Below are 13,081 nucleotides of genomic sequence, written 5' to 3'. Positions count from 1 at the left end.
ACGAGTACAGAAGGCTCACTCCTTTGATGTTCACAAAATGCCGCCATTCAAAATTCTTACCTACATTAGCAAACGGACCGCACGCGAGCAGCAAACATTGAATTCTATTGCGCTGCGTGAAGGTCGTCACCAGTGAACGGGCCGCGAACTCGCGGCCGCCGGCATGTACTTGTAGCGCGGCGATAGAATCGCGGAGTGAGCCGCCCCTGGCAATGCGTACTTTTTCATACTAACAAGCGATTTCTAATACACAAAATGCGGCTAGATGTTGATATTGTTGATAGATGTGGCTTCATCCTATTTGTGGCATTCTACTATAAAGGGTTCAATGAGAATATGGATGCCACTAATGGGGACTATCGTTTTTTTGCTCACCAGTTGGCGCCACTGTTGAGTAAGGTCCAGAGATATAGCTATCAAAGTTAAAGGCGACTTTTAAGATCGGCGCCGAAACAAAGTTTTGAATCTTATTAATTAATTAATAATAATATTTATATTCATATTCTTTATTCAGTATTGATTATACATTGTCAGGTTTTACATTCACATATTTATAGATGATTCACATATGTTTAGATTCTTTATTGTAAATAACTTATCATCATATTTTTGCGCCTCTTTTTCTTAATTCCGCTTTCGAAGCGTTCACATTTATCGCCAAATAGTCCATATTTTGCTATAATTTCACGAAGAAGATCACTTTTCAACAGGTAAATTAAAGAAATTATAATTTATGTCACGAAGTCCGCCAAAACCAGTAGTAGTAGTTTTTTGACCTCACGCGACATCAGCGCCTCTAGTGGCAAATTTATAGATGGCCCCCATTAGCTTCATTCATCAAATGTTTGTTGGGTTTTGGCACTAGAGGGCGTTGTAAGTATTAGTAATACGTGGCTTTCCATAAATAAGGGTTCTCACGATACAAGAGCAAAAAGGCCTTTCTAGTACTTATCGCACACGAAGTCCACGGATAGTTAAAGGTAGTGGAAAGTCACATATTATGATTACTAGTAACGCCCTCTAGTGTCATATTCGGCAAACGTTTAAAGAAGTAGGAACGAACATACAGTGCCATATAGCTGATCTAACAGTGTTAGAGTGGTTAGCAGTGTTCAAAGACATATACTCGTATAACTCCGTATAGACAGATAAAGTCTAAGAAAAAAACGTACCTCAAAACCATACAGAAAAAGGTACGGTGGCCTAGATGGCATTACGCCTTTGGGGTACGCTCAGCTAGATGGCGCTAATATTAATATTTGACATTTTTAACACATATCAAGCTAAGAATATGGGCCAAATTGTCAAAACAGGTTCAAAAGTTTAAGCTTGTGTCAAAAGATGGCAGTCTATGCACTGTGATTACACATTTTACTTCGACAGTAACTCTCTATAATACTCGATCCTCTTTGGCAGTGTTAGATAGGGAATCACTCTCTACATTCGTGTCTTAATTTTTCGCTACTCGTTTCGAATTTCTTATTTATCCCACGATGTACTATTTTAATTCACAGGCTAAAAGAGCACATATCAGTCCCTGATAACCCGCCCATCCTGATCTTCCCGGAGGGCACCTGCATCAACAACACTTCAGTAATGCAGTTCAAGAAAGGCAGTTTCGAAGTCGGTGGCTGGATCTACCCTGTTGCCATTAAGTGAGTAGTCTTACAAAACCTATACAAATGTTCTTTACAGCTCACTAATATTAAAAGACAAAAAAAATACTGGAATGAGCTGCCGTGGTTTTCCTGGTCTACAGTATAAGCGACGTAACGACGGAGGAATGTTGTTCCAGCATTTACTTGCACGGTATCGAAAACCCCCCTTAAAAGCAGCAAAATGGTTCCTTGGCACTTGTAAAATGGCCGCTCGTGATCTATGCTGATGGTGGGTTTTAAAGCGTTTTCACATTATCCGATCCGATATCGGATATAGGACCTAAAGGTGCCCTTTTGACGTCTGTCTTTGACATCCTTCCTACATCCGATATCGGATCGGATGATGAAAATTCGCTCTAAAACCCACCATCAACCTAGATCGCCACGGGATATAGACATAGTTCCGCTATCCTATATGAGTAGTGTATTTTCAAAAGTACCTATTTCTATAAGTCCACAGAGGTTATTTTTATCTATGTCTTTATAGAAAAATAACCCTTGTTGACTTATAGAAATTGAGTGTTTTTGAAAAGACTCTCCTCATATCTTTGACATTTTTTCTCCAATATCGAATCGGATAGTGTGAAAAGGCACTACGGTTTGTTTTTAAGAAACGGGGGCTGTTTCGTTTGGATCCTATGACATACCAGACTCGGAACTCTCGGACAAGCCGCCGATCAAGTGCAACTTTGAGGTCGATGTGTGTTTTGAGTATTCGTGACCGAAAGATAACAATAGCCTTGTGAAATAAAACTATGGAAAGGGATTAAATCGCGTATAATGAGTTTAAAATTCATCCCGACGTTTCGAACACTTTACAGCGCTCGTGGTCAACGGGTGACTGAGGAAAAATTACAATGTGCAAAAGCTACCCACATACAAGAAATATTAACGAACCATGACCACAAATAATATAGATTTTTAAAGCAGATTCACACACTTAATAAAGCTAGTTATACAATATTCAAAAAAAATTACCATTACTATGTTAAAAAACAATTAATCCATTAATCTACACAAAATTGACAAAAACAAACTGCAAATGTCCAACACCATACAACACAGAAGCCTCACAGCCTTCGTCGTGCTTGTTCCATTATCAGACTACTGGATTAGTACACTACTGGATCCCAAGCCGGTGGTAAAGTAAAGCCATCTTCTCTATTAAAGTTTGGATATTTCTTGATCTCAATGATTAAACTCGTTATATGCGATTTAATCCGTTCCCATAGTTTTATTTCACGAGTAACTATCGCGGTAACCGAAGACAATATTAAGAGCCCGTCACGATGGGTAAAAATTCAGTATCTGTCAAATTACCCCATTTACACACACTAACGCACGTCACACTCACCAACATACTTTTCGCACACTACCGCAATTTACTGGAAGAGGTCAGTGACCTAAGTGAGAGGAACTTAAGACAGGTCTATAGTTTCACTGAAGATCAGTTGTAACGTTAAAATCCCATCAAAACCAAAAAAGGGAAATATGAGCCAAGTTCAATATTATATATGCCTTGGTTGTTGGCGTCAACGACAAAAGCAGTGAGATCTAAACGGGTGCCAAGTTCAATGGCAGTCCTCAAAATGTTTTATGACAATTGATGACATAAAATATCATTTCTTATAACTTTTATAATAGAATAGAATATAATTAATTTATTCGTTAACACACACACAAAATAAACGTGACAAATAATACGACATAAATAAGAAGGAGATCCAACGAAATGGTCTAATCTTCCGATCAGACCATCCGGTGAAACAATCACGACAGGCACATAATATGTATGCCACAAATATCAATATAAGAGCCAAATTTAAGACGTTTATGTGAAATAGTTTTTGTTGTGAGGACGCCCATAGAGGCTCCAAATAGTTCGTGTAATATTACACACGATGTTGTCTGCCAGTTCGGTTACTTGAACTTGGCTTGACACGCTGCCGCGTGTTTAGATTGCGGACAGTGTCAATTTAGTGTTACCATCTCACACGAATTGACTCCGATTATTTTTCAAAATAAATTTGTGCAAACACCATATAAAATCAAAACAACTCTGGTGTAAAAAACAGTGCTTCGTTTATTCTAATTATAAATGGTTAAACCCTTTTCCGAATGAATTAAAATAATTCACTGTTCCTGATCGGTTTAGCCATTATAACATCCGTTATAAATGCACTGAGACAAAGGTTGAGGTTATGTATGAACAGAGGTTGACAGTCAGTTTACATGTAAAATTGTTGCCATATATAGAATTCTTCATTAAAATAATAATTTTCAAAATTTAGTTAAAGTTGTCTGAATCTAAGGTTACGTGCCCCGTGTGCAAACACCATTTAAAAATTATATTGAACGTAAGAAGGTAAGTCATACAGAACAATTTTGTGATAAGATAATATATTATTACAATTAATAATTTCGCCATTTACGTAAATAATCGTTTATAGAATATAATTATAATGATTAGTTCTGTTAGTTTTTTCATACGCCACACTGAATGTCTCTTCGCGATAGAGAATGTTACACACACTGACACACTAAATAATGTGACCAGTATAATGAAAATAAAGTCCAACGAGTTAAAATTAATTTTAAAACTCTTTCATTTTAATAAAGTTTAGAAGACAAAAAATACCTATATTTCTTATCATTGTATTAAAGTTACATATATTTTTTTATTTCTCAACAATAATAAGTAGTAAACAACACAAAAAAAAAACGATTTTAAACTGAGACTCTTTTAGACCTGACGATATTTATTTACCTTATTACTTTTGAATACATTCATAGCACTGGCAATCTTTTTGTATCCGTATATGATTTCCAGTGTCAAAAACAAATGTCATTGGAGCAAATTTGGCGACACGTCCGCTCCGAACGAGCCCGATCGGGCGTCTGACTCAATAGAATCTGTTCGCAGTTTTGACGTTTGTATGGAAAATTTACGAAAGTTTATATTCAACATTGATTTTATTCGTTTTCTTTGTAAGGAAAAATATGAAAAGGTAATAATTCTGTAGTCCAGTTATCTAGCTTATAAAATAACATTATTTTAAAACTAAAACACGGTCGTACATATTCAAATTTATGAAGATGCCGACAGGGGCCGACCGCATTTTAGTTACAACTTTAAGTAAGTATGTATCTAAAATTGGAAGTGTTTCCTGATTTGTATTACACACTATTTTGCATACACATACTTAAAGTTTATAATTATCAAGAAAGCCTTTTGTTTGCCTAAAAGGTTTTCGAAGTAATTGCCATTTGATTCGAAGTATTTTTAGACAAATATTGATGTCGTTTAACTTCCATTTACTGTATTTTAGTAGCATGATAACACACATGTAAACTACTGAATTTTTAGTTTAGGATATAAGTAATGCGACAACATCAATTTTAGCAGCCTAAAGTATACAAAATTGAGCTCAGCTCACTCAGACGTGAGCACTATTTGCGGGTTTTCTTAAACTAGCGTCAGGAAAAAAATCATAATTAATTCAGGGAGTTACTTTTCCTTGATGTTAACTACTGATTTTGTAGATAAGAATACGCGCTGTTTAAAACAAGTGCTTTTCTTATCAATAAGTATATACTGAAACTAAAACCGGACGTAGAAAACTACCAATTTTACGATTTTCTACTTTTTGATATTGACGGCCTCTTAATAGAACCTTGTATCAAAATTTAATAAATGACAAAATCATTTCAGATACGACCCCCGTTTCGGTGACGCGTTCTGGAACAGTTCCCGCTACGGCATGCTACACTATCTCCTTAACATGATGTCATCCTGGGCCATCGTATGCGATGTGTGGTACCTACCCCCCATGAAGAGAGGAGAGAGGGAAGATGCTGTTGCGTTCGCTAACAGAGTGAAGGCGTGCGTGGCGGCTAGGGGAGGCCTAATAGATTTACAATGGTGAGTAGTATAGTAGCTTAACATGATGTCATCCTGGGCCATCGTATGGGATGTGTGGTACCTACCCCCCATGAAGAGAGGAGAGAGGGAAGATGCTGTTGCGTTCGCTAACAGAGTGAAGGCGTGCGTGGCGGCTAGGGGAGGCCTAATAGATTTACAATGGTGAGTAGTATAGTAGCTTAACATGATGTCATCCTGGGCCATCGTATGCGATGTGTGGTACCTACCCCCCATGAAGAGAGGAGAGAGGGAAGATGCTGTTGCGTTCGCTAACAGAGTGAAGGCGTGGGAGGCCTAATAGATTTAATGGTAAATATTATAGTACCTCAACATGATGGAAATTATGTGTGTGTCTGATGAGCACAGATATTTGTTCCTGAGACATGGATGTTTTCTATGTATGTAAGTATTCGTATTATTATTTATATCGTTGTCTGAGTACCTGCAACACAAACCTTCTTGATATTACCGCGGGACTCTGTCAATCTGTGTAAGAATGTCCTATAATATTTATTTATTTATTTAAGTATATACTCTATCCTCTTTATACATATTTATTCTAATATTTGGACCATTTCTTTTCCAGGGACGGGCAATTAAAACGCACGAAGGCGAAGAAAGAATGGCGAGAACTACAACAAGAAGAATTCAGCAAACGGTTAAAAGGAGAATGAAGATACCGGGTCGAAGTAACAGGTAAAAATACCTGGAAAATACTAGCGCGCCCGGAACAGAGACTTGTACTGAGTGTTAATACTTGTGACTTAAAAGTGAGTGAGTTATATGACTAGTGTAGGTACGTTTTGTATGGAGAAATACCTGTTAGTATTTTATTAGATACGCTTTAAGCGTAGTTTGTATATTTTGAAGCCATATTGCTTAGGTAGTGTGTTATTTAAAAAAATAATCGGAAACTAAGAATTTGTATTGTTCTTAGAATTAGGGTATAAGATATACTACCCCTAAACACTATTGTAAACCGTTTTAATTTTACTTTTATAATAAACCATAGATTAAATATAAGAAAATCATACCATCCCTTACATTAAATTAAAATGCGACCGCCTAAGAACGCGCATACACTACACCACACATAGATGGCGCCACAAAAAAAATGTCTTGTAGCTTTCGATTATACTTGTAGATGGCGTTAAGTGTCACTTTTGACATAGATTTATGGCTCGAAAGTGAGACTTAACGCCAATCTACAAGTAATCGATGGCAACAAGGCATTTTTTTTTGTGGCGCCATCTATGTGTGGTGTAGTGTATGCGCGTTCTTAGGCAGTCGTATTTTAATGTATAGGTATGACCTTCTTATATGTAATCTATGAAACCTGGTCGAAAAGCTCGAAGCTTGATATTAGGTAGTAATAGGGTTAAACACCACTCAATATTACCTAAAAAATACTGATATTTAAAGACAATACATACATACATACAATCACGCTTGTATCCCGTAAAGGGGTAGGCAGAGCACATGAAACCAGTAAAGCTTCAGTGCCTCTCTTGGCAAATAAGGGGTTGAAAGAAAACGAAACTGTGACATTGCAGTGACAGGTTGCCAGCATGTCGCCTACGCTACAATTTAACCCATATCCCACAGTCGCCTTCTACGACACCCACGGGAAGAAACGGGGCACAGAAAAAAGAAAATATTACATGCAATTTAGACTCTTCAAGTACTTGCATCGACTTCAATAAATTGTCGCTCAATAATTAAATGTCATGTGTGTGTGTGTGTGTGTGTGTGTGTGTGGGTGTGGGTGTGGGTGTGTGGACACGTTCAGAATACATTGAAACTTTATCAAATTCAAATTATCTAAAAATGCAGATTAACATCTTAATAATCTAAGTAGCCTTTCTGAAATGTTTTTGAACACCAAATCTAGTTAAGTTTTCATTTATATCTCCAAATGTTTTTTTACTGCATATAAATAGGTTTATTAATTATCAGAAGCAACCATTCTGACAATATACATTACGTTATATATTAGTTATATTAAATTAAATTAAAATAAATTCACAATTCGATTAGAGATGGCGTTGTACCGCACGTAAACTGGATAACGGTTTGTTCCCGTGGCGTGGTTTCATTTCTTCTATTTTACTGTTTAGTGCTCATTAAACAAGTGAAGTGACAAATGCTTCTAGTAATTTTTGGATGGCTCTGTGTTTTGAGCTTATATACTTACTAGATTTTGCCCGCGGCTTCGCTCGCGTGAGAAAGAGACAAAAGTAGCCAATGTCACTCTCCGTCCCTTAACTATCTCCATTGAAAAAATCACGTCAATTCGTCGCTCTGTTTTGCCGTGAAAGGCGGAAAAACAAACAGATACACACACTTTCCCATTTATAATATTAGTATGGGTATAGTGTGGTACCAAACAAACCAGTAAGCATTTTTAATAGGAGCGTAATTTAACACCTTTGCACCCAAGAACCCGCGTGGCGGGCACTCGTACGTTACTCAGATGCCGAAGAACTCGCCTGGCGGGTTCTCGCCATACTAGCGGGCGGTTATAAAAAAACGACCGGTTTCTGACGTAATGCGCCGTTTTTGTCTGTGTTAAACGAGCAATTCTTGTGTATTTATTTATATATACCGGCGATCTCGGAAACAGCTCTAACGATTTCGCTGAAATTTGTTTTCGTTGGTGAAAAATCGATCAAGCTTAGTCTTAAGTCCTGGGAAACGCGAATTTTCGAATTTTACACGTTTTTCTGTCGCATTATTAAAATAAAAATACGGTCGCTTATTTCAGAAGCTTGACCGCAAAGTCTAAGAGTTGGAATTCGAGTTCGGTGCGAATAAAAAAAGAAGCCAGAAATAAAAGCTTTATATTTATTCATACGAGTTTTTGACACATAACTTTCCTTGCCAGTTTTATGGCATATCATTTAAAAACGCGGTATAATAATTACAATAGAAGCTCTGACGCCCAGAAAATAAATGAAATGTATAAATTCTATTGTTTTCATAAAATGATGATAGATGGCGCTGTAACGAACGCAAACTGGCTAACGATATGCACACGTGTTATCATTTATTCTATTACTGTTTATATTAGTTAATACAAGAAGCCATTTTGAAAATCTAATTATTTTTGGATAGCTCTTTTTCTGAGCTTATTGAATTATGTCACACCTCTGACAGTGGCGATCAATTATTATGAGAGGCGCGTTGCTACGCACACACTCTAAGCTCATGTTGGCGGACGCCTATCATGCTATTAGCAGGGGCGGCTCACTCCGCGATTCTATCGCCGCGCTACAAGTACATGCTGGCGGCCGCGAGTTCGCGGCCTAGTCAGGGGTTGCGCGCTTTCTCACGGAACGCATGCACGTTCGCATTTTCTATTGTTACTTTACGTCGCGAGTTTTTTTTAAGGTTCATTATGTGATGTCCGCGTGTGGAATGGCAATAATGCCCAGTTAAATAGACATCATGAATAAAATAAATACCATAGGACACTTACACAGATCTACTATTGATTAAGTCACACGGAAAAGTTCAATAAGGTTTGTCATGTTGGAACTTAAACAAAAATATTTAAATACTGTATATACAAATATATATACCTACAAATTAAGTACCCAAGACTTGAACATAATAGTATAACATTTTATTTCAGTATTAATACTTTTCAATCCGTTAGGCAACCCTATCGTAAGTCGCTGCGCACGTGCGGCTCGTTTCTTTGTAAGAATTATGTAGGCATTTAAAAAGGCGGCATTTCGTAAACATCAAAGCAGTGAGCCTTCTGTACTTGTACTATTATATATTCTGTGGTACTAGCTTTTGGCCGCGGCTTCGCTCGCATTAGAAAGAGACCAAAAGTAGCCTGTGTCACTTTTCATCCCTTCAACTATCTCCACTGAAAAAATCATGACTATTCGTCGCTCCGTTTTGTCGTGAAGGACGGACAAACAAACACACACACTTTCCCATTTATAATATTATTATGGATGAGTGAGATATGACAGAACGACTGGTTACGTTTTTGACAGGCGGGTAACTATTGATGTGCCGACGAAAAGTTTCCAAAATTCTGAAATTTTCACATAGGAAAACTTCGGAAACTTTACATTTCATAAATTTAAATTTTCTTTATTTTTCGTGAAAGTTTCGTGAATTTTACATGAAATTCAAGATTTTTTTGGACAGTTTCCGCAACTTGCACATCACTAGAGGTAACCGAGAGCACACTATAATAAAGAGTACTATCGTACAGTATGGCCACTAGGCTTGTGTCGTTCACGAACTATGAACTGTTAGGAATAAAATCCCATCAATGACCGAAATGAACTGAGTCTTTCCGTGCTCTGAGAATCGGTCTTTGCTCATTTAGTTCAGTAGGCGAGCGCGAGCGGTTTGGATCGAGAACGAATGTGTGACTGCGCCGACCGAGAGCGAGAGCTATAATTTAGCAGAGCAACAAAAAAAGTCAAGTTTTCATATTAAACTTCGGTTACTTACAACCTTTCGGCCCGGAATGTTACTATCTGTGGACTATTCGTATCATTTTGACACTATTCGGTCCCATTCGTTCTGATCTTTCCGACCGCAGTGGTCGCTGGTCTGGCTGAACTAAATGAGCAAAAGACCTAAAAGAGCGAACTAGTTCGTGGGAGCGATTGAACGAGATCGGAGCGCTCCGATCAACGAACGAAACGGCACAAGCCTAATGGCCACTCCCGCTCCCCGCTGAAAGTGCCGCCCACACCCTCTCGGTTACCTCACAGTTACCGCCTGTCAAAAACGCGAACAGTCGACCTGTCATATTTCACTAATACAAGCATAGTACGCGTTCACCTACACGAGCTTGGACTGAGTGCTAAGAACGCGCCTCTATCATATATTTGATCGCCAGTGTCCGAGGTGTGTCGAGAGTGAGTGGGCGGCATTTTTAGCAGGAAGCAGGTAGTGACCATACTGTACGATAGGACTCTTTATTATACTGTGCTTACGGTACTGTTATACTATTAGTATGAATTTTCTGACATGGTTTTTTGGTTTTTGCCGTAATCTGTTAAACAAAAGCCTTTGTTTCTATTATTCACAGTGGCTAGCTCCCGTTTCTATGGCACGCGCTAAAGGTTGCAATTTATGAAACAGTTCGCTGTAAGCAGGTAACTTTTTCGAATATGACAAAACGTGTTATCTCCGAAATGGCTTTTTGTGGATTTGAACCTTATTACTATCATGATAGTTGCTTTTTAACTGCAGTCTTTAGCGCGTGCCGTTTAAACGGGAGCTAGCCGCCGTGAATAATAGAAACAAAGGCTTTTGTTTAACAGATTACGGCAAAAGCCAAAAAATCATCTTAAAAAATTCATACTTTACACGGGCAACACAATTGCCAGCAATTCACATATGTACCATTGCTGCGTTTGTAGAGCACGCACCAACTATGGGAAACGCGGCAATGGTATGTGAATTGCTGGCAATAGACTAGTTTCCTACTAGTCAAATCAGCTTCTTTTTATGAACTATCAAAACGATTTGCTAATATGGAATTACTATGAAATACTGAGGAGTGACGTCACGGTCAATTCATTTACTTTATATCTTTCTCTTTGACTTATTAAATAGAAATTATGTTTAAAAATAACTACTGTCCATATTTTTCTTCTAATTATGTGGTGCTTTATTTCGTGCACTGCATAAAATATTTTATTTTAACCTCTCGTATGCTTAGGAGCAGATCTGCTCCATATTGTTTCAACTTTAACATGTAGTTATTATGACTAATATATTAATGACAATTTTTTGACAGACGCATACGAAAGGTTAAGTATAGGAAACTAGCCTATTGTGTTGCCCGCAACAGCACCTTTTTACCAGTATCAAAGAGGATCGAATATTATAGAAAGTAACTGTCTAAGTAAAATGTGTAATTACAGTGCATAGACTGCCATCTCTCGACACAAGCTTAAAACTTTTGAACTTCAGTTTTGACAATTTGGCCTATATTCTTAGCTTGATGTGTCTTAAAACGTCAAATATGAATATTAGCGCCATCTAGCCGAGCGTTCCCCAAAGGTGTAACGCCATCTTGGCCACCGTAGCTTTTTCTCTATGGCTTTGAGGTACGTTTTTTTTAACCCCCGACGCAAAAACGACGGGGTGTTATAAGTTTGACGTGTCTGTCTGTCTGTTTGTCTGTCTGTCTGTCTGTCTGTTTGTCAATCTGTCTGTTTGTGTGTGTGTCTGTATGTGGCATCGTAGCTCCCGAACGGATGAACCGATTTAGATTTAGTTTTTTTTTTGTCTGAAATTTGAGTTAGTCGGGAGTGTTCTTAGCCATGTTTCATGAAAATCGGTCCACTTTGTCGCGGTCGAGGGTTTTTCAAAATTTTACTTTTGTGGTTAGGTTAGTTTGTCTTGTAGTAATGGGCTTTTCTTAAATGTTTTTGAACACCAAATCTTGTTAAGTTTTCATTTACATAGATGTCGCTGTATCGTACGTAAACTGGTTAACGATTTGCGCACTTGGTCTCATTTATTCCGCTTAATGATATTTCGTTGCAACTGTTTTTGTACCCTACGTATGGTACCAACTTTTTGGAAAGCTCTATGTCAAGAGCTCATGGACGTTATAACTCCGTATAGACAGATAAAGGTTGAAAAACAAAACGTACAATCAACCAATTGGAACCTTAGACCACTGTAGAACTATGTCATAGTGACGTTATAAATCAGATTGTAAGAAATCTTATGGTTTATTTATTGTATTTGTGTATGTTTATTTTATAATAGTAGGTATCGACTTGTATTTAATCATTACAATCTCATACTGGCTTTATAATATTGTGCACCAAACTAACTATCTCTGTTTTGCCCAATGGTTGACTGGTAGAGAATGCCTTAAGGCGTTAAGTCCGCCATTTGTACTTTTTATTGATAATTTGTGCAATAAAGTTTAAATAAATAAATAAATAAATAAATCTCTTACTGATTGTCAATTTGACACACAGACCAACCCCTATAGACATCCATTACAAGACGACTCGCGGTCACCAGCCTTACTTGTATTTGCCATGATATAAGCGCGGGCGCTCGCCGTGCCCGATCAGTAACGACCAAGTAACCGACCCGAAAGCAGCGCGTGTTTTTCGCAATAAAAAAATTGAAAAAGGGTGTTTTGATGGCTTAAAGATGTCCACCTGTAGTGTGAAATGGTGTGGAAAGGTAACAAGAAGCTCAAATTTAAAAACGGACGGTATTACATTCCACAAATAAGTCATATTTATAATTTATTCAGAGCCGGCATAGGTCAACTTACACTGGCTATTTACGCGACTCCCTTTTCATCTGGCGCGACTGCCTGTCGTCCTTGAAACGACCAATCGCAGCGCGCTAAACACATTCCCCTCCCGCTCCTCGCGCCCCAAGCACTGGTAATTTGTAGCACGCACAAAATTTAAAATAATGGCACTCTATAGGAGGTTCTCTGTGATTTGACATGGTTGTAGAGTGGCCTGGTCCAATTGGTTGA

At 37.9% G+C, this 13,081-nt stretch overlaps 1 protein-coding gene across 1 annotated transcript in view; it reads left to right on the top strand.

Moving 5' to 3' along the window:
• Positions 1-6,550, top strand: part of LOC125239768 (glycerol-3-phosphate acyltransferase 3) — a 55,716-nt gene extending 49,166 nt beyond the window's left edge. The window contains exons 9-11 of the mRNA XM_048147440.1: positions 1,515-1,655; positions 5,371-5,580; positions 6,167-6,550. Coding sequence (XP_048003397.1) covers positions 1,515-1,655; positions 5,371-5,580; positions 6,167-6,254 — 439 coding nt within the window. The 3' untranslated portion in view covers positions 6,255-6,550. The remainder of the gene's footprint in view (positions 1-1,514; positions 1,656-5,370; positions 5,581-6,166) is intronic.
• The last annotated feature ends 6,531 nt before the right edge of the window (positions 6,551-13,081 follow it).

Source organism: Leguminivora glycinivorella, chromosome 26 (genome assembly GCF_023078275.1).
Source record: "Leguminivora glycinivorella isolate SPB_JAAS2020 chromosome 26, LegGlyc_1.1, whole genome shotgun sequence".
Classification (NCBI taxonomy): domain Eukaryota; kingdom Metazoa; phylum Arthropoda; class Insecta; order Lepidoptera; family Tortricidae; genus Leguminivora; species Leguminivora glycinivorella.
The sequence above is the reverse complement of the archived record's forward strand: the minus strand, read 5'-3'. Positions and strand labels throughout refer to the sequence as shown.